This window comes from Eurytemora carolleeae, unplaced genomic scaffold, assembly GCF_000591075.1.
Source record: "Eurytemora carolleeae unplaced genomic scaffold, Eaff_2.0 scaffold1313, whole genome shotgun sequence".
Taxonomy (NCBI): Eukaryota; Metazoa; Arthropoda; class Copepoda; order Calanoida; family Temoridae; genus Eurytemora; species Eurytemora carolleeae.
The window spans coordinates 1-27,525 of NW_019397199.1; the positions used below are offsets into that span (position 1 = coordinate 1).

General features: G+C 34.0%; 1 protein-coding gene across 3 annotated transcripts in view; it reads left to right on the forward strand.

Moving 5' to 3' along the window:
• The first annotated feature begins 2,889 nt into the window (after positions 1 to 2,889).
• LOC111712685 (neprilysin-2) overlaps positions 2,890 to 27,525 on the forward strand; it is a 30,965-nt gene continuing 6,329 nt past the window's right edge. Inside the window, exons 1-20 of one of the 3 annotated variants that reach the window (XM_023487365.1) lie at positions 2,890 to 3,042; positions 3,127 to 3,227; positions 4,666 to 4,731; positions 5,123 to 5,204; positions 6,132 to 6,174; positions 6,231 to 6,315; positions 7,064 to 7,184; positions 8,819 to 8,906; positions 9,386 to 9,475; positions 11,832 to 11,895; positions 11,958 to 12,041; positions 13,881 to 13,958; positions 14,197 to 14,349; positions 15,696 to 15,760; positions 15,864 to 15,931; positions 16,319 to 16,412; positions 21,556 to 21,704; positions 21,770 to 21,875; positions 22,768 to 22,864; positions 27,116 to 27,287. In XM_023487365.1, the coding sequence (XP_023343133.1) occupies positions 3,129 to 3,227; positions 4,666 to 4,731; positions 5,123 to 5,204; positions 6,132 to 6,174; positions 6,231 to 6,315; positions 7,064 to 7,184; positions 8,819 to 8,906; positions 9,386 to 9,475; positions 11,832 to 11,895; positions 11,958 to 12,041; positions 13,881 to 13,958; positions 14,197 to 14,349; positions 15,696 to 15,760; positions 15,864 to 15,931; positions 16,319 to 16,412; positions 21,556 to 21,704; positions 21,770 to 21,875; positions 22,768 to 22,864; positions 27,116 to 27,287 (1,804 nt within the window). In that variant the 5' untranslated portion in view covers positions 2,890 to 3,042; positions 3,127 to 3,128. Of the gene's footprint in view, positions 3,043 to 3,064; positions 3,228 to 4,665; positions 4,732 to 5,122; positions 5,205 to 6,131; positions 6,175 to 6,230; positions 6,316 to 7,063; positions 7,185 to 8,818; positions 8,907 to 9,385; positions 9,476 to 11,831; positions 11,896 to 11,957; positions 12,042 to 13,880; positions 13,959 to 14,196; positions 14,350 to 15,695; positions 15,761 to 15,863; positions 15,932 to 16,318; positions 16,413 to 21,555; positions 21,705 to 21,769; positions 21,876 to 22,767; positions 22,865 to 27,115; positions 27,288 to 27,525 lie in introns of those variants that run through there. The other 2 variants (XM_023487368.1, XM_023487367.1) reach the window with 2 other exon arrangements.

Consider the following 27,525-nt stretch of genomic DNA (forward strand, 5'->3'; position numbering starts at 1 on the left):
GAATGTTGCAGATATTTAGTTTTTTAATTAAATGATTATATTTATTTATTTTCGCAAATACTGAAATTTACGTAATATAGTATAAAACTCATTGAAAATTGTCAAGACGACATTTGATAAATTCTTTCGATGTATTCGTTATTAAGGGTTTCACTGTATATTGTTAATGACTAGCTTTAGAGGGGAGTTTTTTTCCCAAATGCCCCACTAAACCCACTATTTTATGAAGTCAAAATCACTGCAGTTCGCTGCACAAAAAGCTTAGTTTAGGGTGGCGAAGGCGTAGCAATTCTAGGTGGTTTTTAAAATGAAGAATAATTTGTCTGGTTGGATCTTGTTGAAAACAAGGATAAATAAAACATTAAATAGTTTAAAAGGCAGTTTAATTCAGACAGGGCCTGATTCCTTTAATTGCCTTTCCGAATTTTTCCTGAAAAAGTTTAACATTTTCAGAAATGCTAGGGAAATAATAATTATGAAAAGTGTCCTGTTCCTCATATTTTCGTAAATAATACAATGATTCAGATCATTCTGAAAAAGGAAGACGACTTTCAGAATCAAGTTATAACTTTAAAAAGTCCAAAGAGAATGAGACATTGAACAGTAAAAACAGACCCATGTCACTTTTTTAGTGATTTAAGAAGTGTCTAAGAAAAATAAGTACTATAGAATTTTTACTTTTTTTTCGTCTTCGTCATTTAATATTAAAAAAAAACCCGATTTTAAAAACTCATTCATGATTTGAACGTCGACTTTGCTCTCAAACTCAGGATTTACAGATTTTTAATAAGTTTTATATGTCTCCAATGAATCTTTAAGAATTTGTCCACAACACTGCATACTCAGTTTAACTACCTTACATAGCCGGTCTGTCCCTTTAATGCAAAGAAAGGATATGTAAAACTGCCAAGAACAAGTTCGTGCATTTTCATCTCAAAAGACAATAAAATTGAGTACAACTACTTTGAGGGGAATTGAAAATTTTACTTGACCTTGGTCTTGAGAACCCTTGGTAAAGAAAAATTCCCTTAACTTCCCTGTGAAGTAGTAAGATGTAAATATTTTATATCTAGGAAGAAACATGGATTTCACAATTGATCTTCTGCAAACCAAAGCAAAGAGAATCAGGAAGAAAAAAGATACATGTTAATGTTCTCAATGTGAATACTTTACAACTAAAAATTCAAATCTTATCAGACATATTGAAAGTAGACATAAAGGAGTGAGATATCCTTGTTCTGAATGTGAATTTGTTTCAACTTGAGCAAATGAACTGAAGATTGGTGTTGAGAGTAAACATGAAGGAGTCAGATATCCTTGTCCTTACAGTACACTCAAATGACCCTACTGCCTTACAGCTGAACTTTTTCTTTCTTTACTAGGACTGATATGCAACGTACTTCAAGTAGTGTATCGTGTACTGCATGTACTTCAGTAGTATATCGTGCACCGCATGTACTTCATGAAGTATATCGTGTACTGCATGTACTTCATGTAGTATATCTTGTACTGCATGTACTTCATGTAGTATATCGTGTACTTTATGAATTTCATGTAGTATTTCGTGTACTGCATGTACTTCACGTAGTATATCGTAAACTTTATGTATTTCGTGTAGTATATCGTGTACTGCATGTACTTCATGTAGTATATCGTGTACTGAATGTACTGCATGTACTTCATGAAGTATTTCGTGTACTGCAGGTACGTCATGAAGTATTTTGTGTACTGCATGGACTTCATTTATTATATCGTGTACTGCATGTACTTCATGAAAATTATAGTTTGTACTGCATGTACTTCATGTAGTATATCATGTACTGCATGTACTTCATGTAGTATATCGTATACGGAATGTACTTTATTTAGTATATCGTGTACTGCATTTACTTCATGAAGTATATCGTGTAGTGCATGTACTTCATGAAGTATATCGTGTACTCCATGCACTTTATGTAGTATATCTTGTACTGCATGTACGTCATGTAGTATATCGTGTACTTTATGTATTTCATGTAGTATATCGTGTACTGCATGTACTTCACGTAGTATATCGTGTACTGCATGTACTTCATGAAGTACATCGTGTACTCCATGTGAATCTTCTAGAAAAATAAATCATCCTGCCAGGAAGTTTACTTTTGACGGACGGAAATACAGTGTAGCAAGCTATCTTTTTTTGTTGTTATTAAAAAGGATGCTTAGCCCTAATTGACCCTAAAAACTTATATGAAAATATTAATTTCAATGCAAGTAAAATATGAAACATGTGGAATTTTGTAAATCAAATCCTTGAAACTGGGTGTTCTAATATTTCAAAGCAAATAAACAAAAACAACCAGACATTGTTTTTAAAACAGTGTGTTGGAATGAAAATAAGAATTTTCTTAAATTCTGCATTTTAATCTAGAAAATTTGTAATATTGAATAACAGAAAGTTATTGCACTCTTTAGGGGAACTTTAGGAATTTCCGGTATTTTGGGAATTTGAGATTTTTCTTATATTGGGAAAATTCCCAAATTTTACGATCCCCATGATATACAGAATAAAAATTATGTTTAATGCAAAGCTCTCAATTGCAATTTTTTCAATTGAAGGCCAAAGGCAAAAATTACTTTATTCATTTGTGAAGAAACCATTAAAAAGGATTTAAAAATGTTTAAAACATATCTTTTTTGACAACATGAAACATTTTAAAGCTATGAGTTTAAAAAATGTATATTTACAAGTTTTAAAACGATTTTGTGACACCCAACAACGAATAAAAAGTAAACTATAAATTTCACATAAAATTTTTATTCTTTGATTCCATAAAACAAAAATATTTGTTCTAAATATTTAGTTTCTTTAACACCTAGACCTTGCACTATACTTTATTCCTCAAATTTAACTTTATAAATTAATTTCTACAAAAAGCATGGGAACGCTTGATCTCGATCTTTGTTAATCTGCTTTTTAATTTCATCTTTATTCGATATCCAGGCGTTAAAGGGAGGTTTAATCAGGGAGTGAATCGTCAAATTAATGGATATCGAGATCAAGTAAGACATACTTTAAAGGAACTGTTATTGTTTAGGAACTAACGTTGTGCTATATACATTATTTTTTCTTCTACAATATTTTAGATATGAATTCCTTTTATTCCCTAATCTTGGTCACTGCTATGGCTCTTGGGACTAGGAGTGATAATGAGAGAGTGTATGGGGGGAATACAGAAAAAGAAAAGGAAATTCAGTCTTTGCCACAAAATCAAATTTTCCAGGGTCCATATAGCTTCATTTCTGATCCTAAATCGGGATTGAAAGTACATTTAGAGACATGAAAATACACTTCCTGTGTCATTGTGAATTTTTAAAAGTTTTTAGTTTAAGTGCAAGTCTGTACAACACTTGTAATGTTAACTGCATTTGGGGTGTTTAAAGATGTTAATATTAGTAATAAAAAATAAAAACTCTTACACACTGCAGTATACATTCTGCAGTATGGAATTTTTTTACTCCTTGACATCATATTACAGGGTGTTCTTTTAATTCTCTAATTTTTGAAAACCTTATATCTCAGCTATTTAATTTTTATTAAATTGTATTTAGTAGCTTATTAATGGACGTTTTATAATCCATAAAGAAAATTCTGAAAATATTTTCTGTCACATCATGTTTTCATCAAAAATCATGTGTTTCTGGAGAAGTGAACCAGAAATAATGCGCAAATCTTTCTGAAATATTAAAACGACCTAGGCCTGGTCATTTTGAGGGTTCCCTTAAAATGACAGCCAGTTCGGTCGAAAAATGAGGGCACAGCTTTAACAACCCTGTCGCCTCACCGCTTGCCCTTGTCAAGGTAGCAGACAACTTTCGCGTCAGAATCAGTTTGTGTGCCAAAGAGAACGTTAAACATTTAAAGAGAATGTTAAACATTTAAAGAGAATGTTAAACATTTAAAGAAGATATCCAAACAATTTTTTGCTTTAAACCAAACATCCATATGTGTAGATAACCTTAATTGTGTTTACCAGAATCATAAATTACAGAATTAAAAAAACACCGGTAGATGGAATTACATGGACCCTTGAAATTTTCTCATTCCTACACCTTACAACCTGATCTTGTATACTTAATGTTTCAAACTTAGATTATTCAAATTTACATAATTCACAGTCTGAATCAAAGGTCAACATTATTGGGTTGCAAAGATATGTGGATTAGAAAATTAGAGTTTTTGGCAGAGACTCAATTCATTTTATTTCTAAATTATAGGTATCTTTTCCCCTTTATCGTATTTTGTATTTTGCTTTTTATGAATTATTACATTCAATGTTATGACTTTCAAATGAATCCCTGAATTTTGGCAATTTTGGGCCAAAAACAGGGATTTAGACATAGGCCAATATATGGCCAACCTCCAATTTTTGGGAAAAAAAACTCTTAATGTAACCAATTAGCTCGAAAATTTTACTTTTCTATGCACACAAAAAAATTCTTTTAGCGGATTTAAATAGTGCTCTTTTCTTTGCTAATGCAATATGACTTTAGTAATTTTTAGTAATATTTGCAGAAAGAAATAATTGTAAAAATAATTTATAAGATGTAGTTTGTGGCAAAGACCGGACTCCTTTCAGCAAATAAGTTGTTTTTTTACTTTACCTCATCTAGCCATTTGTTTAGACATGTTTGACACCAGGCTGTGTTGTAGCAGCAGCAGATTTTATACAGAGGATGGATGTTAAAGTGGTAAATACATTTTAGAAGCTCTAATAGTAATAAATTCAGTTTAGTATGTAATTAGCAGTACTTGATACAGGTTTAAAATTTAAGCTTTGTCTGGTTACAGACTAGATAAGTTTAAAATTGTGGATTTACAATTTTTCTTTATTTTCATAATGTAAAATATTGACTCTTACAGAAGACATAAGCCCGGAAACAGATTGTCAATTGAACCCAAAGAAATTGAGTTTTCACACAAACTCTGATGTTTTAATCCTTTCCAATCCGATGTTGTAGACCTTTTTCCGACTATTAATTTTGTCAGATCCTTTTCAGATAAAAAAGGTAGAGATTTAAACCAGTTATTAGTTTCTCAGCAGTCTCGAAAATAAATATATTTTATTTTCTGTTTAAAAAGGACCCTTGCACTGACTTTTATGAATTTGCATGTGGAAACTACGTTAAAGAGACAGCAATTCCTGATCATCAGACTGAAGCAGGTAGGTGCGGAGTTGTTCAAAGTTTACAGGGCTTGCAATTGCGCGCCAGTAAAATCCAATTGCGTTGGAAATCCTGTTTCGAACACTGTAAATTGAAAAATTTATTAATGAATTTCAAAAAAATGAATATGCAGAACTCCAAAAAAAATATTTAAAAAATTATTGATCAATTGAAATTATTCTTCTTTATAACCAAAAACATAAACACTTCTATCCCTGTAGGTAAGTGATATTGAAACTACTTTTTACTATCAAAAGGAAATCAGTTTTTGCCTCAAACTCTAATGTCTCAATTTTTAAATTTTTGCAATCCTATGTCGTAGATACTTTAGATACTTTAGAGCTCAAAATAAATTAATATGTTTAAAAATGTTGATTAGTGGTAATTGGTTCATGTTTCAAATTTACTATCTACAAATCAAAAATTCTGTATGAATTTGAATATTAAAATTCACTAGATTTTCTCTCAACATTAATATCTTGGCTTAAATGCATTCACTGAATAGATTGATAGTGTAAGTGTAATTTTACGTGACTCTCCATACAAAGATTTTATCCTAAAATTTTTACTGATCAAGGTTAGTCTACGAAAATGCATTTAATTGATGAACACTTCGTTTTGATGCTGTTTTAAGATTTATATTCACTTTCTAGAATTGGCAAAAATTAAAAATTTTCTTTAAATGTTTTGGATTTTAAAAGGTACACAATAAGAGGTTATAGTAATTCATCAGCTGTACTTAGCATACACCTTGTTTTACACTGTACTTAGCGTACACCTGTACTCAGCGTATACCTGTACTTAGTGTACACCTGTAGGTAGCATACACCTTGTTTTACAAGTGGTTTTCATCAGTCAGAGGTTTAAAAGGTACTGTGGCATTGCCCTCTTATCATGAAGGGTTTTCATAATCTTTTAACTTTAAGGAACCTTAAATTCACTTGATGAAAAACTAAATAAAAACCTGAGGTAAACTAATTCATTTTTTTATTATGTGTCTACAATGCTTAATTTTGTTTTTTAAGGAAACTCTTTGAATCAAGTCCAGGAAAAAATGATCCTAAAATATTTAAGTCTGTGAAAAATTACTACAAAAGCTGCATGGATCAGGTAAAAGGGACAAAAACAGTGGTTGGAACCCTCTCCAGTTTTTAACAAAAATGATGCAATCATGAGCTTAAAATTTACATTAATCATAAGCCTATAGTGAATCTGTAATCAAAAAATATGTCTTTTTACATGTTTAAAAAGGGTGTCCATAAAAAATAATGAATTAAGTGATTGTTTTGTTTAAGAATTAGTATTGTACTTTTTAATACCTAATTTCAAGGCATAAAAAGTTACATTTGTCAGAGTTAACACATTTGTTGCATAAAATGCACTTGCTGGGTAGAGATGGGCATCCTTCTTGTGAAAGAACAAATTTTTAAGAACAAAAGGAATTTTTTGTGAAAGATTGTCCTATAGAAAAAAAAACAAAAGATGGACGATGACCTGGACCGTTTCTTAGATATGAAAAATGATCTTTTTAAAACAAATGAAAAACAATTGAACAATTAAAAAAAAAACTGACAAAATTGATCGTTTACAAATGTTTAATGAACAAAATGAAAAAAAAAAACTAAAGGCATTCATCAAATGTGTCCACTTAACACTGAGTTTACTTGACTTTACACTATAACCTAACAAAAACTAAGAAATATAAACTAACAAACTCTAAACTCTAGCAGAGAAAACCATATTAAGATTATTGTGTTCTTAGTACTCATTGCACTGAATTAGAAATGTTTTACAAAGACAATCCCAAAACTTTTACTTTATTTCTAGGTTTCCTTCTAAAATAGTTATTTGACTTCAGGATAACATAGAGAAGACGAGTAAAAAGGCCATATTTAAGCTGGTGGACAAGCTTGGAGGTTGGCCAGTTCTTGGAGGAGATACTTGGAATCAGAAGAAACTATCATGGGACTGTTTAGATGGTAAGATTTAGCTTAGACACATTTTATTTTATCTATTAATGTGTAAAGCCTGACTTATTTTTTTAAGTATGAACAAATTATCAAATAGCATTAAGGTTTACTACTACTAACTAGTGCAAGGTGTGTCTTATTTAACATTTTTGCATGCATGTATTAATAAGGCCTGCATGAAAAATACCTATGTTCTAATTTGCACTATTTCATTCGTTTTTCATAATATTATTTTTTTACGTCAACATAATGTGTATGATATTGATACATTGCAAGAAAACTTAACACAATAAAATAATATTGGGAATCTAGTAAGAAAAAACTTTAGACATGGGTTACAGTGGACACAAAGTTATGAGGGGTATTTATTTCCAAGAAAACTTTTCATTACTAAATTTTCCCATAAATGATAGGTTATTTTTTAAGTCATGAATTAAGCTGTCTGGCTTCCAATTCCATTTCCTCATACCTTTATAAATTATTTTGCTTTTAAAAATTAGTATTAAAAAAAAGGAATTTTTAACATTTAGCATCCAAGGAAACATGTTTACCGACTTTCTGCACCAATGGCAAAGTTCTCGCCCAGCAAAACTTAACTTTTGCCTTCCAGAAGTGGAGTTTTAATCGAGTTTAAAAGTGGAGTTTTCACCTGCAATAGTCGGGCTATATCTGGATTAAAACTCAACTTTTCACAAAGTTGGGGGGTTGAAAAAGTAGATGGGGACTGGATAATATATGGATGATTTTTGGATGATTTCTGGACGATTTCTGGATGATTGATATTTGGGTAATATCTGGATGATGAGAAGTGGAGTTTACTTATATTGATTCTATTGAAAACATCAATTTACTCCAAATGATAGAAATTTTGATACATTTTATTTACCAAAATAGTTGCATAAAATTTCTTACATATCAATTCTTTTGAAAAATCATTAAACATTTTTAAATTGTCACTTAAAAATGCATTTTTGTGAATATATTGACACAGAAACTGGAATTCAAAAAGTCAAGTTTAAGTCGAGTTTATGCACCCAGATTTCAACCAGTTGGTGAGTGGAGTTCAAGTGTAAAGTTTAAGTTGAGTTAAAGTGAAGTTTTAAAGTAAATATTTGAAATCCAAGTTTTCACTCTGACTTGGTAAAAACTGGGATTCAAAAAGTTGAGTTTAATTCAAGATTATGCATCCAGATTTCATCCAGTTGGTGACTGGAGTTTAACAGTGGAGTTTAAGTCAAGTCTAAGTTGAGTTTTGGAGTGGAGTTTAGGACATCTAGTAAACATCTAGTTGTATCATAACATAAATAATTGTGGACTTTATATGTTCTCCATTGGTTTGTTGAAGACTAAATATTTGCAGGGATTATAACAGAATGAACCAAAGAGTTTATTTTCTCAAAAAATGAATTTTACTCTCCCTTCTTTTCAAAATTATAAATGAATAAATTAACTTTTGGTCTAAAAGTGTGAAAAAGCATTCACTCCCCCAAGGCAATAAAAATTTAAAATATTGTTCTAAAATCAATGACTAGGCAAAGTGGAGATGGTAAATATCTAGTTTTTAATATATTGTGATGTATCTCTTGGTCTCCTGTATTTATATTGAGTAAAATTTTAATTAATTATTTTTAATTTTATTTCAGTGGAAGTCATTAAATTGGGTCTTACTCTTGATGCAGGAAATATAATGCAATTTTCTATTCACACAAATCAGGCTGATAGTACCAAGAGGAATTTTCTATAAATTTAAAATTTTTCTTTATTTTTCTTGGTAATAATCAACAGACATAGTAATCAGTCTCTAAAACAAATTTTTTCCAAATATGAATTTTTTGTATTATGTTGGCTTATATACCAGCCATATTTATAATATTTATTTTCTTCGTAAATCAATCTCAATCAATCAATGACTTCTCAATCTATATCTTAGTAAATTACGTAAGAATCATTTATGTCTGTTTTAAAGTTTGACTCTGGAGTAAATTTAGTCAAATATGAAAAACTTCTTCTTATTTATCTACAGACTTTTAATTCAGAAGTTAAATTTAAATAAATGTGGTATTTAATATAATAAAAGAAAATTAAAATTGTTATTGGGCAAAAATGTTGAAATTGGCTTAGGTTTCATACTCCATTCTTGGTTCAAATAACATTTTGACCATCAAGAAATATAATTTATAAATTACAAATTATGAAAGTTGAACCTGCAGAATAATTGTGGTTGGACAGCCTGAGTTTGGTTTAGACAGAGAATATTTAATTAAAGGAATGGAAAAAAAGGAAGTTCAGGCATATTTCAGGTAATTTCAGTCAGCAGAAGAAACATTTTTTTACAATTCTTAAATAAATTGGACAAAACATGTAACAAATATGATTCTACACATTGGTTGTATCTATTACAAAATTATATAAATAATCAGATGATAGCAAGTGCTTGTTTTTAGAAATCTCTATTTTTCTTCAAGTCTCAATTTTGTTCTTCTTTTGAATCATTAACTCTATGTTTACAGATTTTGAAAAAAAATTCCATTATGACATCTCTGTAACACCAACATTTAGCAGGGTTAGAGCAACTCCTCAATGACCCCACTTTCTCATCTTTTTTTCTGACACAAGGTCCAAATAAATCCCAAATTATTTGATAATTTGATTATTTGGGGTTTTCCAAATGTGTCTCCATTTGCTAATAGCAAAGGCTGATAGTGTAGAGCTTATCATCAGAGTTCCAGTTTTTATGGCCAATTTTCCTTTTCTTCTTATTTCTAGCTTTTAGGTATCTCACAGTGACTTTTAGTGACGTTGAGGTCTGAAACCTGGAACTGGTAGGTATTAGGAAGTTGAGGATAGGTGAGGAGTGCAGTATCAGAAATGCCAAATGCCTTGTTAAACACACTCCATTTGTCCAAGTTTTATACTGTATTTTCAATTTGAGCAGAATTTGAAGAAGTGTCCCATTGAATTTGTATTGCATTTCAAGATAGGGAGTTGTGGCTTAGCAGCTTAGATTGTGGCATTTTCCACAGTAGTCCATTCTTCATAGCTAGCTCCCCCTTGCCCCCCCCCCTACATGTGCCCCTGCTGAGAGGCTGAGGGGGGGTACCTATGGAGGGAGGCTCCTTTAATATTACATCTGCTTGCATTTCCCTTCCTCAGGCCAGGCACAGTGGCGTACCTAGGGGGGCAGAAGTTCCAGGCCGGGCCCTGGCCCCCCCTAGAAAATACAAAATTAAAAGGAAACTACGTTTAAAAAGTAACACCTGACAATGACAAAGACCAAGGATTTGTCTAAATTCACTGTAAATACAAGGAGAGAAAATTTTTAGCCTTCTAAAGAGAATACTTCATTACACAAGATGTACTATGACGGAGAACAGACTTAACAATCTTGCAATTATAGCCTTACACCCTACAAGTCTGTCTGAGCTCTCTAATGAGAAAATCATAGAAATTTTTGTCAAGCAAATCCCAGAAAATTGAAGCTTAAAAGAGTTGGTGAATATGTAGAATGAGTAAATTCTATCTAAACATTTCAGAAGAAATTTCGTTTATTAGTGAAAATATAATTTTTAATGATGCTGTGAGTATTGATTTAGTTAGCTGTGATGGAGTTAAGTGATAAATTTATAAAGTTAAAAAGTTAGTTTTTCAAACAAAGGAATAATTTTTAGACTACATAAGGTTAGTAACACCCAAATGTAGTCTTTTTGATGTATTTTTATGGTGAACAAAACAAGTCCAGGTAGGGGGGGGGGGGGCAAAATTTTTTTAAAAAAGCTATCAATATTTGTGCAGTGAGTATGGCAGCTGGCAAAGTAAAAAGCCGTTATCTCTGTGCATGGCTACCATTCTTCTTTCTGTCAAAAGAGAGGGGAAGAAATGGCTGAAAGACCACAATCTCTGGATTATTATTTTCTTTGTCTTCATGTATTTAAGTGTGGTGCCAACATGTTTTGATTTCACAATGTGTAGACAACCAAACTGTTCTGTTACCAGCTCACAACTGAAAAATAATGAACTTATATCATTAAAAGTTGGTTATTAAAATTCATTTTAAAATTTAATTCATGCTTGTTCAAGGTTTTCTTTGTTTTAATTTTGAAGATGACATTTTAAAGAAATCTACAAGAAAAAAAATTATAGATACAGCAGAAGTAATAATAATAATGAAATAATCTAATCTACTGTGTATGGCGTTCATCATAAATTTCTTTTAAGAAATATGTTCCTAAACAGCAAATTAGTCTATATAATATTTTTTTACATGTTTTGTCTGAGTTACTAAATAATTGTAAAAAACGTTTCTTCTGGTTACTGAAACAACTGCAGGTGACTTTACAGTCTCAATTTAAAATTGCACATTGTAAAAATGTCTCATTGGTATCAATAAATTCTGAAATTTTTCTTTACAATATTGTAATTTTAGCTTAACTCTCATGTCTAGCAAGTCACTCCATTTAATTGTCATTCTTTTATTTACCATTTTAGCTATCCAAAATTAAAATCTAAACCCCATTTTTCATGAGAATTATCCAAATCAGTTTAATGAGTTTGACCTATTCCCTGAAAGCACTTTAAATTCTTTCATAGGTAAAAAGGGTTTATATTTACAACCTTTAAAAAAGAAATAGCAACTATGATTAAATATTTATTTACTAGGTATATGGTTGATTTAGCTGTTTATCTTGGGGCACATAAAGAAACTGCTGAGAAAGAACTTAAAGTAATATAATTAATTTGATGAAATTTATATAACTTGTAATATATGAAAATGAAACATTTCAGGAGTCCTTGAGGTTTGAAATAAAACTTTCAGAGATGAGTCTTTCACAGGAGGAGAGAAGAAATCTTACTGCTTTAAACAATGAGGTAAACTTGTGGCACAACCATTAAGTGTCAACAAGCTCAGTCGCTGAAGTAGTCCTCTAAGCAGCCTTAATATGGGTGACATATTTTCATCAGAACTTATCTATCAGCAAAGAGCATACTTATATAGATACTGTAAGGCAATTATAGTTCTCTAACTGGAGAAATGACAATGACATGCCCCAGACACCTTTATAGTTTTGAAACATCAGAGCTAATGTTGAATGTCTGGTCTTGCACATAAGGATGTTAACATTTTCATATTTATGAAGACGATGGTTTTGTTATGAAAACGACGATGAAAAATCGTAAACGAAACGATCGTTTTAAGAATGATCGTTTTTTCAAAAAGTTCGTTTTTTAAAAACTGTCATTTTTAAAACGATCGTTTTTCAAAACAATCGTTTAGTTAATGATGCTTAACGACGACATTCGTTAACAATCATTCGGTAACAATCATTAACAACATCCCTTTGTTAACGATTGTTAACAAAGAGAGGAAATTGACCTGAAGGGCATCTGTACTCCATGTAATTTTTTTTCAAAAAACGACTGTTTATATAAAGTTCGTCATTTTGTTAAAGATTGTTTACGACAACCCTTTGTTAACAATTGTTAACATAATTCTCAATAAAAATTTTTTTTCAACAACTATTGTTTTTTCAAAAGCAATCATTTTTTAAAAAAATCGTTTAAAAAACGGTCACAAATTGTTTTTAAAAAACCGCCATTATCTAAAACGAACATTATTTGTTTTCTAAAAGTTCAAAACGTGTGGGTCGTTTTTAAAAACGATCGTTTTTACAAACAATTGAAAAACTAAACAAAAAAATATCATTTAACGATCGTTTTCAAAAAGGATTATCAACCCTACTTGCACATAAAATTCTCAGTTAAGAATTTGATCTTGATGATGCCTTCTTGATGTAATTAATCTTAAGGTTAGGACAATTTTGAACTTTAAACATGTCCATTTCTAAACTTCAAAATAAATTTAAAAATAAGATAATTTTTAAGATTTAATTTCTTTGTGTTTGAACTGTTAGGGTTTTTTAACAATTTATTTTATATTGTTATATTTTTGGTCATTTTCTGTAGGTCTGATGAGGATATAAAAATATATCTAAACCCATGTTTTTTTATTTGCCAATACAGGGCAATTTTTAATCTTTTATTTCTTATTCAAAAAGGTTTTTATTAAAGATAATTACAAAATTGTACAAAATTACTATTAATGTATTACAGTATTTCAATTTCTCCCACTTTGAAATTCATAAGTCCCAGGGCCGCTCCCCACCTGGGGGGTGGAAGACGTGGGGGATCCCAGGACCCCAAAAACCCTGAGAAACAGCACCCCAACATTTTTGATATTTAAAAAAAAAATTGATATTAGAGATAGTCTGTACATTCTTCTTCTTATCTATTCATCCGTTCAGAATTCTGCTAATCTCTGCTTCTATTCAATTCTGTCTGATATTTCTGGTTTGTTGCAAGAAGGTTTAGCTAATTATGTGTTTCTAAATTCAATATCTCAGCTGCTGACATTGAATCCAAGCAATCATGAAATAATAACCCTTGCAAGTTTTCTGGAATTTGATATTTGCTATCTTAGCTGTTTTGTAGATTGTTGAATCATGACTATACTAAATATAGTTATATACACAGTTAATGTGTATGTTTTGTGTGTATGTTTAACTTAGATTTGCCATTTTCTCTGTCTCCCTGTACTCCTAGATATTGTTAGAAGAGCCTCTGCAGAGTCTTAGGTTCTGCTTTGAGGAAAGCTAGAGTTTAACTGAGCTTTCAGGGTTAAAAAAACAATTTATATTTTGTCTTTTTCAGATGACAGTTGAAGAGGCAAACAAACTTTTTCCAGGGTTGAACTGGAAAAAACACATTAATAAAATCTTCAGAAATCTGGTAATTTAGAAAGTAAATATTCATAGTCAAATAAAATAATATACAGCTAGGCTTGCCTTCACCTATACCACTAGTGATGCTATCCAACTCTACTAGTTTGGCCTGCACAATTTGCCATTAACTTAATAGTTTCTCCCACTTATAGAAAAATAGGAAGGAATTCAGAAAACACATAACTATAACTTAATCATCCCTTAATTCTTAATAAAGTAGATCTAAATTTTATAATTCTACTTAGGAAATTCAAGTCAAGGCTACTGAAATAATCAATATTGCTGAATTGCCATATATCAAGAAGTTAGCAGATTACATGGCTGCTGTACCTGCTCGTGTACAAGCTAATTATCAAATCTGGAGAATAATACAGAACTTGGTTCCATTCTGTGACAAGGTCTGTTAAACTAGAGAATGCTCATGATTGTTTAATGTTTAAGATAAATAGCAAGTTATCTGTGATGAACATTTGCATTGTGAATCTCAGGATAAAGCAATGATTTCCATCATATACAGATCTTTTGATTGTTTCCTATCCTTTTTGATTTCCCCTATGGGATAATTTTAACTGAGGAATCAAGGATTTGTACTCAAATTCAGTGCCCACAATTAGGGATGTTAATGTTTTCATTTTTCAGAAAAACAATCGTTTCGTTATGAAACGCCGACAAAAATCCAAAACGAAACAACATTTTTAAAAACGATTGTTTTTTTAAAAAGTTCGTTTTTTTAAAAATGGTCGTTATTAAAATAATCGTTTTTAAAAACGCTTGTTTTTAAAAACGATCGTTTTCTAAAATGAGCGTTTTTATAAAATTTGTTGCTTTGTTAACCATCGTTAACAACGACCCTTTGTTAATGATCGTTAACAACAACCCTTCTTTAACGATCGTTAACAACAACCCTTTGTTAACAATTGTTAACAATGACCCTTCGTTAAAGATCTTAACAACAACCCTTTGTTAACGATTGTTAACAACGACCCTTTGTTAACAATTGTTAACAACAAACCTTTGTTAACGACGACCCTTTGTTAATGATCATTAACGACAACCCCTCATTAATGATTGTTAACAACAACCCCTTGTTAACAATCGTTAACAACAACCCCTTTGATAATGATCGTTAACAAAGAGAGGAAACCGACCTGAAGGGCATCTGTACTTATCATTGAGTAGTTTTTAAGAAAATATCAAGGAGTTTTAACTCCCCACAACTGTTAAACTTCATGTAAGATGACATTCAATACAGTTGCATGTAATTTTTTTTCAAAAACGACCATTTTGATAAAGTTCATTAACGACAACCCTTTGGTAACGATCTTTAACGATGACTCTTTGTTAAAGATTGTTAACGACGACCCTTCATTAACGATCATTAACGATGACCCTTTGTTAACGATCGTTAACATAATTGTCAATAAATTTTTTTTTCAATAAACGATTGTTTTTGAAAAACAATCTTATAAGAAACGGTTTCAAATCATTTTAATAAAAACGATCGTTTTCAAAAACAATTGTTATTCGTTTTCTAAAAGTTCAAAACGAGTGGGTCGCTTTTGAAAATGAAACACAAATGATCGTTTAACAGTCGTTTACAAAAACGATAAACAACCCTACCCACAATGGATGTCTACTGGAATGCATTAAAATAATTTCTAGTTAAAAATATTAAAATTAAGGAAAAAGAAATTAGGTACTTAGATTCAATTTCAATTTATTCAATGCATTATCATTTTGTAAGAGTATGCAGCAGATTAAACTGAAGTTTTCTACTGTTCTAACAGGAAAAGAAGTTGTAAGCCCCAGGTAGGCCAAACTAAATAAAAAAACACCAAAAAATCAAGATTTATTTGATAAAGGTGTTGAAATCCTGATAAATGATTTCACATCGCAATTCTTATTTACCTAGATGGGAAACCTGCGTCCTGGAAGTCGCTGGTCTGGTTTTTTTAGGAGAATTGTTATTCCTCAGAGAAGGTTAGATTTAAATTTTATTATTATTAATAAGTGAAAATCCTGCAGTTTCAAAGCCTTTGCAAGTGTTAAAAGTTACTGCTCTACCAAAATGGTCCTTACATTTCGATCCAATGCCCTCAAATGCAGTAAAAATTCGTGACATGTCATATACTTACACATAAACTTGCAAAAGTGCACAATAACACAGAGAGTGGCTTGTCAAGCCTGATCCCATGTCAGATCAGAGATGGAATTATATGAATCCTGTTCGCATGTTGAATCGGAGATGGGATCATGTGGACCCCTGGTCTAACACAATATATCAACTAATTTCAACACTGCCTAGAAAATTATATTTAATCTTATTTTTTTATACAATGTATAATTTTAATCTCTCTGTACATTTAGGTTCTCTGACAAATGCAGTGGGTGCCATGTATGCAAAGGAATACTTTCCAGAAAGTGCCAAAAAAGTTGCTGATGATATGGTTAAAAAGATCAAGTAAGTTAGTTGGTTGTTTAAAGAAAAGAAAAATAATAACAATAAAATTTTTCTCAAAAAGAGATTATCTTATAAAAGTATCTCTACAAATATAACATCTTATAACACTTTGATGGAATCCAATCAAGCTTTCCAAGCGCACAAATAGGGGGGGGGCCAGGGGGGCCAGGCCCCCCCCTAGCCTGATTAAGGGGGGGGCATGCCCCTCACTTAAGAAGTCTTAAGAAGTCTTTCATGTAAAATCATGAATTTGTGGAAGACGAGACCTGGCGGCCTCCTAACACAAAGGCCGTAAACAAAGAAAAGAGTTGTGAATCCTGTGCTGCATCTCTCGTTTAGAACAATGTGATTATTTCCGATATTTTTATTCAGTTCTGTTGTTATTGTTATCAGTAAAATATATACTCTAGAAAACTTCCTTGTCTTATTGGAGATCGACAAGACGTCCTCCATATTGGTGACCCCGACCTTGAACATATCTACGATGTTCCTGAATCCTATCAACACGAGGAGAACCAGTAAATTCCTATCAAAATGAGTGAAGATGACGGAAATCTTTCAACCCCTGCTGCTCACTACGTTACAAAGGTAGCCGTCAAACTTCCTGATTTCTGGTCCGACGATCCTGATCTCTGGTTGATTCACGCCGATTCTGCATTCCGTAATGCTCAGATTACACAATCGAGAACAAAGTTTGATCATGTTATCCAGAAACTTCCGCAGAACATCATGGTGTCCTTACGTGGCCTGATACTTAGTTCGTCTGCCACATCCTCTACACCCTATGAGGATCTGAAACAGAAGCTGGTATCCTCTTACACCTTGTCTTGCTGGCAGAGGGTGTCCAAAGTTATTCACCATCCTGCGTTAGGTGACCGCCGCCCCACAGCTTTGATGGACGCCATGCTGCCCTTACTCCCTGAAGATGAAGTACCGGGTAGCCTGTTTCTTGGTCTCTTCCTTGAGAGATTGCCTGTAGAGATGAGAGACCACCAGGTGGCCAAGGATTTCAAGAAACCAAGCAAGATGGCTTTACACGCAGATAAGTTATGGGATGCTCATAGAGCACAAGCAGTTGATCCTCTCCTAGCTGCAGCTTCTACCTCTCCTTCTTTTGCTCGAGGAGGAGAACATCTGATGCTTCTCCTGTCCGACGAAGCCAGACTCTGGGTCCAGCTGGTGCGGGTGAATGTTATTTTCACAAACGGTTCGGAAACTCTGCGAATAACTGCCGCCCTCCATGCAGTTTCCAATCCAATTGGAGACCTCTAGCCTTCTTCTCCGCCAAACTCTCCGCAAAGATATTCCGCCTTTGACAGAGAGTTGTTGGGGGTTTTTCTCGCCCTACGTCATTTCCGGTTCGAGTTAGAGGGTAGAAAGTTCCACATCATTACAGACCATCTCCCCCTGGTTTCCGCCCTGTTCTGAGTTTCTCCGCCCTGGTCAGCACACCAACAACGCCAGTTATCTTATATATCAGAGTTTACCAGTTATACTCGCCATACTCCAGGATACGCCAATGTTGTAGCAGATAATCTTTCCCGTCCATCTCCTCCTTCCCATCCTCCTTCCCATTCCCCTTCCCCTTCTCGTCCATCTCCTCCTTCCCATCCCCCTTCCCTTTGTCATCCGCCTTTTGCCCATCCCCCTGGTGGTCAGGTGTCGGAGGTGTCGGAGGTGTTGGAGGTGTTGGAGGTGTCGGAGGTGTCAGAGGTGACAGATTCTTCTCTACCCTCTCCCTTTCCAGCCACAGCCAAAGGTATTAATTTTGAAGAACTAGCATCAGACCAACGTTCTTGTCCAGAGATTCTCTGTCTACAGAGTTCTCCCTCTCTCCGCCTCGTCTCTGTACCTGTTAAGAATGGTTTTTTACTCTGTGATGCTAGAACGCAGGTTCTCCGTCCGTTCTCCGCTCTGCACAGCTTATCTCATCCAGGGACAAGAGCCTCAAGGAGATTAATATCATCAAGATTTGTCTGGTGTGGACTAGCCAATGACATGAGAAATTGGTGTCGAGCATGCATTTCTTGCCAGCGTGGAAAAGTTCTCCGTCATGTTCAGCTCAGACCGGAAAAAATCCTGGTTCCGTTTCGAAGATTTTCACATATTCACGTAGATTTAGTTGGTCCTCTACCACCTTCTCAAGGCTTCACGTACTTGTTGACCTGTGTGGACAGATCTACTCGCTGGCCGGAAGCATTCCCACTCCAGGGTATTTCAGCAGCAGAGTTTGCCTCTACCTTGTTCCACGGTTGGATTACAAGGTTTGGAGTTCCAGCAATTATCACGAGTGACAGAGGAGCTCAATTCACCTCCTCCCTGTGGTCAGCAATCTGTTACTTGCTCGGTATCGTTCACAAGAAAACCACAGCTTTTCATCCACAAGCAAATGGGATGGTTGAAAGATTCCACAGACAGCTTAAAAACTCTCTACGAGCTCTGTTGGCAGCTGCTGATTGGTACAATCATTTACCTTGGGTTCTTTTGGGTCTCCGTTCTGCTCCGAGAGAGGATTCAGCCTCATCTGCTGCGGAGGCTGTTTATGGTTCAGATCTGAACCTCCCTCATCAGTTCTTACAGAGTCAGGATCCTCCTTCAAAACAGTTCTACGAGGATCTTAAAAACTCAATGTCAGGTTTTCGTCCAGTACCTGCTCGTCACAACACTCCCGAAGTTCCAGAGCTTCCTCAGCAGGTTCCAGTATCTCTGACAACTTGTCCCATGGTTTTGGTTCGCAGAGATGGTCATGTTCCCCCTCTATCTCCTCTGTATGAAGGACCTTATAAAGTTCTCAGTTGATCCCAGAGAACCTTCCTTCTCCAGGTTGGTAATCGTGTAGAGGTGGTTTCTGTGCAGAGATTGAAACCAGCTATTACCTCTGCAGAAGAGAAACCAGCCGAACCACCTCGTCGTGGACGTCCTCCTCGTAGGGTTCCACCAGATCCTCCTCCTTTTCCAGCTCGTCCTCGAGGAAGACCAAGGAAGAGTCCAGCCTCAGCCTCAACTGTGATAATTCCTAGGAGGAAAAAAGTGATTTTTAAACTTACTCCAGTGATAATAGGAGACTAAACGCTTACCCTCCGGTCAACCTCCGGCCTCTACGCTGGGGGGGGGGGGTACTGTGGAAGACGAGACCTGGCGGCCTCCTAACACAAAGGCCATAAACAAAGAAAAGAGTTGTGAATCCTGCGCTGCATCTCTCGTTTAGAACAATGTGATTGATTCCGATATTTTTACCCAGTTCTGTTGTTATTGTTATCAGTAAAATATATACTCGAGAAAACTTCCTTGTCTTATTGGAGATCGACACGACGTCCTCCATAAATTTTTAATAAAAGGCATTTCTTGTCAGTTTTTGAGTACAATGTACATATTTGATTTATGGATAACTAATGAACATTTATATATATATATATGTAATTTGTATTGAAAATTAATTACTTTTGTGATTTATACCAGAATCAGGGGCGGATAAAGGATTTAAGTGAAGGGGGGGGGGGCAAGATTTTTTAGGAACAAAAAAATTCATAATTAGGAACCAAAAATCGCGGCGCAGGCGAAAATTTTTTTTGACTTAAAAGACTCAAAAAGAGTGAAAATTAATGACTAAAGACTAAAAAACTAGATTTTTAACTTTTCACACATTATAGTTTATTAAGACAGATATTTTTCCTGTTTTGCACAAGAGTTTCTTTCCGAATTAAGCATGCTATTGAGAAGCTATTCTGAAATAAGAACAAAAAATTCCAAATTCAGGGGGGGGGCGAAGTACGTCCCCCCGCCCCCCCTGTATCCGCCCCTGACCAGACTAGATTTCTTGTTTCATTTTATATCAGATGTGTTGACTTATAACTGAATATCCGGTTGGTAAGGTTAGTTTTTATTGTTTAAGTATAACACACATTTTTCTTGCCCCCCCTAAAAATATTTAGGGGGGGGCCAAAAAAATTTTCTCGCTTCGCACTAAATATTTCCCCCTAGCCCCCCTCTAACCAAATGTCTAGTTGGGCGCCTGAAGCTTTCAACATCAATTATACCATTTTGATATGAAGAGAGAAAAGAGATAAAAGTTCAGCTAGAACATTTTGCTTTATTATACTCAGTATATACTTATTTCCAGTTATTTACTTATTTCCACTTATTTTACTCTCAGTTCCATTCCAGCATTGCTCCAGTCAAAATGTATTTATATAACAGATGTAGTTCAATCTATCGGCTAAAACTACAGCTCAATGATACATCTATGAAGACTTGACAACGGGTTGTAGAAAAAAAAACACTCGAGTTGAAACTGTGGTGCAGGGAAGCCCAGAGATTTCACCCTCACAAACACTCCTGTGTCAGTTCAGAGCCTGCTAATGTAAAGCTTTAGCTCAAGTCAAAATTACTTAAACCCAGGTTTAAGATACAATCTTAGACTCTACTCTGATGACAGCTTTAGTCATGTGATTGACAGCTGCGAGATCTTAGGCTCAAAGTTAGGCCTAATGAAAATAAAACTGATGGTGGTTGGTTTTAGTGGAGATTATTCTCCAAATATTAAACTTAACCAGTTATATGAACTAAACAAGATGCAACTTGAATCTGAAAGCTTGAGCCATATATAAGGCCCAACTACAGCTTGTTTTTTTTTTAATTTTATAAATCGCCGGCTCAGAATAATCTAGGCTCCAAAACATAGAAAAGAAACTTGAGAAGTAGGAAAGAAAAGAAGAAGGAACACCATGCTGCATGCAGGTTACCCTGGAAATCAAACCCAAGGAGAAGATTCCTCACCAGCAGGAGCCAACAGAAAAGGCTCTACAGGAGTAAGGGCCCCTAGAGTAGGTTCATCAGGTAAAGAGTATGTTTTACATGAGAAGGAACCCACAGAGCAGGTTCTATGGGTATAGGAACCCTCAGAGCAGGTTCTATGGGTAAAGGAACCCTCAGATGTGGTTCCTGGGTCCTTCCATATTAGAGGAGTCTGCAGTGCTGGGTCCTTAAAAAGGAGCCAAATCTGCAAGTTTTTCTGCAAAAGAAAATCTTAATGTTAGTTATTCTGAAAATAAATGTTCTCCTGCTTTAAAGCCCCACACATAGGTTTAAACCCAGGAACACCCAAAACAAAACGTAAGGTTACCATAAATTTATGTTTATGCAGGAAAGAGTTTAAGATAATATTGGATGAGTTGGATTGGATGGATGATATAACAAGAGAGAAGGCTCATGACAAGGTGGACAAGATGCAAGCAGTTATTGGGTATGCCAAGGAGATCTTAGATCCTGAACTCTTAAACCAATATTATGAAGGTAATCAAGAATTTATCTCATGGGACAAAATTCAAGTTTTTTTTCATTATCTTTTTAATTATTAGGGTTGGAGTTGCTTTCTCCCAATTTTATAACAAACAACTTAAAACTGAAGAGATTTATCAAAAAGTATATTGTCAAAGAGTTACGGAAACCCAATGATCCCAAAAGGTTTGTTTTCTTTCTCAATACATAAAGTGTATAAGACATAAACCATGTTTTATGCCTAAGAACTGGTTTTTAGATTTTGATTTCCTGAGATTTTTTAAAACATAGATTTTAATGAGTTGGAATGAGTTAAACTTTAACTGTTAACGTCAATTCCTGTTAACCTTGTAACCCAAGCTATTGAATAAAGTTAGTTGAATGAGACTCTGATTTTGATTTCATTATCAGAAACCTAAGTAAGCATGATAAAGAGCTTTGAAATTCTCTTTCAAGGAACAAGTGTAGATCTTGTTAATTGTTTTAGCATAGATTCTAGCTATTGTTTGATTGACACCAATAGCTCAAGAGATTATGCAATTTGGCATTGCATCGATTTTGGCTTAAAAGACAGCTTGTGGTCTCGTTGAATTATGCGAGTGGAAATTGTCTCTATATAATATTGGACGCTTGTGTCCCCGTGTTGCATTTAAAGCCAGTCCTGGTTGAAAATAGAGTCTGAGATTTGTCCTATGTTATTGGACACTTGTGTCCCTGTGTTGCATCTAGAGCCGGTCTTATTTGATTGTTTTAATAATATCTCTGGATAGATACCTCTCAAGTAAATTGTTATGGAGTAGGTAGTTGCTACAAACCTATGATATTTTAGACTTTTAATCCAAGAGAACTCATAGTTTGAAATATATAAGGTCTACAAAGATATAAGTATTAGAGTATCAGGAATTGTTGCAAAAACTCTTTTATTTTAATACAGAAAATACAGATAATTAAGTTATTTTTAAACCCCTCAAAAATTAGGATTAGGAGAATGATAACAAATTTCAATTCAACTATCAACTCAAGATTAGTAACAAGTTCCACATTAATAAAAACTATTTTATAATAACACAACTTGCAGCTGGAAAATACATGGAGGAGCTGCTATTGTAAATGCAAAATATGATACAAACACCATAACTCTCCCAGCGGGAATACTAGCTGGACGTCTTTTTCAGGTTTTTTCTTTTAATTTTAAGTAACATCGAAGAGAGGAAAGATATGAAAATATGATTTAAAAATTGTAAGAATATTTTAATATTTTAATTAACTTGAAACTTTATGGTTAGGGTTTCCATTAGAATTTCCATTATGCATTACTGTGCGGAATTGCTGTTAATTGCACAGATTTCATAGAAATTATAGGGCTCATAATCCACTTGTGTTGAAAACCCTAATCATGGTTAGTAACTAGGCTTTCCACTGGAATTCCAGGTTACGGTTTACATACGGAAATGATCCAGAAATTATTTCCATTTCCATTGTGGAAAAGGTTCCGTAAACCAGAAATGTCCGGAATGTTGTTCCAAAATTACGAAACATTCCAGAATATTATTTCATAATTATGAAACATTCCGGAATATTGTATCAGAAAATTCCTGCTTACAGATAATCTTTCAGGAATTTTCCGGGAAAACTATATTTTAACTATGTTTGTTTGTCCATTTGTATCCAATAAATCTCAAAACAGCTGAACCGACCAAGTCCTAAATTTGTGAGGCAATTCACATGGCCCAAGGGAAGGTTTGAAACTGGTTTAAAAATTTGTGTAGGAAAAAATAAGTTTTTTAATGTTTTAACATTGCTTTCTTTGTCTAACAGTGTGTTGAAATGGATGATATTATTGTACCTTATCTATGATCACTTCTTGCCAGGTAGCTGTCATCTCTGTCCGCCTCTCTCCTCCCTACCTATACTTGAGTTTGTCAAAAGGACTAAGGATGTATCCCTCTACCGAGCTATATGGTTCTCCCTTACCCAGATGGAGCTGTACACCAGCTTCTTTGGGTTGACCAGCCAGTGACGGTACATCTGACATTAATTGGAATAGCTGTCAGGTAGGCTAGTCAACCTGTTTGACCTACCTGTCCTGCTACATGCTAGGTTAGGTCGGTCAACCCTGTTTACTGGCTCTGAATAGTTTGTTGAGCAATGAGCTGAGCCATGAACCGGGCTTATTTACTTACTGTCTAGCATAGGTAGGATACCCTGGAAATAATCTGGGAACCAGGCTTCCTATACCTGATGCTACTACAGTGCTACCACTATTTTCTTCCTGCATTAATTCTGAACTGGGGGCTCCGCGCTCACTGTTGAAAACTTCATCTTGATTCACCCTCCTTATCTCAGAGTAACTCATCATTCCAGAGTTGACTTGAGGCAAATTGGTCTGAGGATGATCTTCACCTTGTACTCATCTAGCAATGGCTCTCCTCCTTATAGTCTTCACTCTATCGTTCAGACTACTGAATTGCCCCACCATGGAAAAATCCCCCCTTACTATGCTAACCCTAGCAATGCATTGCTTAAGATCCCTGCAAATCCCGCCAGGTTTATTTTCAATAAAGGGGTTTACAAGAATTTGTAACAATTGCCTCCCACTCCTTAATATTAGCTTGTTCCTTCAAATAGTCAGAGTTTAATTTCTCAATCCCACTAGAATCTCACCAAGAACTTGTTTGAATTCTAGTTTGTAAACGGGTCCCCATACTGTCACAGTAAGAATCATCAATGTACCCCAAGGCATTAATTTGGGGATTTGAAGCATAAGTCCTATTGCTTCAATCAATACATCAGTTACTTGACAGGGCTTATTAGGGTTGAAAGTGCTGTTCATCACATCCTCATCACTTTTTGAGGCTGAACGTCTTCTCCTCCCCACCCATCCAGTTATCAGGCCCCAAAGGCGGTGTCCACTGTAGAGGCATTATCAGTTATCAGTGTATCAATTTATCAATTATTAGGTTATCATTAAAGGAAAACTCAACCCCTTTTATGAATTAAAATTGAATGTTTCGCAACTAATTCTGGCTGCTTAAAATATCCTTGAATATTATTAACCTCGACATAGTCCCATTATAGGGTTACAATTGAAACCAGGACTGTAAGCATAAATAACAGAAAAAGAATATATGTATGAAAGAAAATCTTGAAACAAAAGCTTTGATAGTTCAAAATAATATAAAGATTATACAAAATCGTTAATATAAGAGTAATAAAGCATTAAAAGCTCATGATATAAAGCAATCTATAACTATAAGATTGATGAACAAAAAGAACAATTTATTTCCAATACTATAAATCTTGGATTTACAAAACTATTTAGAAGATAAATCAATATTAGATCAACATACAAGGATAACAAGGATTTAAACTCAGCTTAGCATAATTGAATATACAGTGTATAAACTGTGCCTTTATGTGCCGTTCACAGGATTACAATGATAATACTTTTCTTATCAAAATATCTGGTTTAATTGATGAGAAAAATGGCGGACACAGTACAGATTTTAAGATAAAGTTTATTTAAACAAAACTGGTTTTAGAAAGTTCCTATACGCACAGATCTGTCCTCCTTTCAGGGGCTTCACATGATTCATGAGAAGAGCACAGGGGCGGGGAGTTATAGAATGAGACGATAACATCGCGTAACAGCCACTGAATATGCAAGCTAAAGAGATTATCAGTTCTCCTAAGTTGTCAAATGCTTCCACGGAGTTTACTGAGCCAAAGACTAGTGAAAGTTCCACAAAAAAATTGTCTAACCAAGAAAAATCTTTTAATCTCAGGTCTTCAATATTTACTGATATGTCTTAGCTTGTCTTTCTGTTTAATCCCTCTCATAGTGTTGGATCTAAACTTGTCTAGGGGTTCGTAGTAGAATGGACCTGCTATGAAACCTTTGCTGATGCCCGGAGCTATTGTGTTGTAAACCCTTTCACCTGACTCTACAAGATTTGAGCTTTTCTTGCACATGATTGAGGGAAAGGTTTTCATTTGGTGAGATTTTGCACCTTCTCTCAGATATAGAGTAGCCTTCTCTCCCCAGCATTGGACTGCTGGTGTAAGCTCAAACCTGAAGTCGGAGAGGAGGACATGAAGCAGCTCTGAATCTATATTAGTCTGAGGGATCAAAGGAATATCTCTGTTTGGCCAATTTGCCCCACAGGAGGGATCGGTAGAGAAGTGTATCTTTTTAAGGGAAGGGATGTTGGGATATTTCTTATCCCAATTGTTCCCTGGATGGATGCAGATGGCAGGCTTAGCTGCTGGGTTGATTAACCATGACTCTACTGACGACCACTCAGGGGGAGAGTCTAAGTCTCTGTAGGTCAGGATGCAACCTAGATAAAACTGTTTAACTAAGAATATTGTGGATGTAGGCTTTACATTATTATGAGATAATCCTATTTATTTGAAGAAGATAAAAAGCAATAGAAACCTGTCAGTCAGGATTCTCATAAAAAGAAAGTAAAGAGAATAGGAAAAATGACTCTATAGCAATTTTTAAATGTATTTTTGTAAATGTTGCAAAGCTAAAATTTTACTAGACACACATTAAATCAATATTTAAGTTCCATATGTTTGATTTCACTGCTATACACCTGTGTTTGTCTTATATTCATTGGATCAATTTTAATCAAACTTGAGATTACCAGTTGACTTCCCTGATTTTCTGGTTTTAAATGTATGTATATGTGATATATAAGACTAGAGTGAAAACTTTAGAATTGTGGATATCAAAATCAATGATTTAAACTATCGTTGATTTAACTTCTCTTATGATCTTAAGTTTGTTTCAAGAAAGATTTCAAAATTTAACAAATCTTAGGGATATAAAAATTGAGGATTGATGGGGGATTAGTGATGGGTTTGATATTCCAACTTTAAATATTAGAGTTCCCATGTGATGCTCCATCTGGAATTATAATTTTTTCCAAATTGTTTAAATATTCTTCTAATCTCTGGGTTTGCTTTATATTAGACAATATGATCAGGAGGATTGTCTGTTGAAACCTTTGAATTAACTTACATATACAGTATAGTTTCATACTCCCTGATTCTCTATACTTACAATTAAATTATCACTAAGACTGATGCACATGCCACATTATTGGTTTTCAATATTCAAACTTTGCAATTTCTGAATTGAACTGATTTAAAGCCATTGTTTTCGGAAAGTAAACTTGGAAGTTTTTCCAGGTTTACATTCTGTAAACATAACGTAAAACCGGAAAAATTCCAGTTTTCATTTCATACGGAAATTTCCTGGAATTTCACTTTACGGAACAAATTTCGGGATCATTCCATTTCCAAAATGGAAATTTTGTTCCAGATTATTGGAAACCCTATTAGTAATGAACACATTTTGCTTAGAACCTTAGAATTGATATAAAAAGAATAATCACACATTTCAATTCCTAATATAGGAAAACCAACCTAAATATATGAACTATGGTGGAATTGGACAGTTAGTTGGTCATGAGCTTACACATGGGTATGATGATAAAGGAAGCCAAACAGACAGTAATGGCAACCTAATTGATTGGTGGGAACCAGAGACTAAACAGAAATTTCTGGAGAAAGCAAAGTGTTTTATAGGTAATAATTTTTATTAAATAAAGCAAGCAGATAATTTAAATATTGTGCTCCCTTTTAAAATATACAAGAGAAGAGTACGCAGATGATGTATTTTTTTATAAATATGAATTTGAACCTTATATAACAATATATTTTGTACAGTTTTTTTTAAAAAGACTACGGCAGATAATACTCAGTTTTTGATGGTTCATAAAAAGATCATTTATCCTCATTAGTAAAATTCTTCTTACTTGATTAG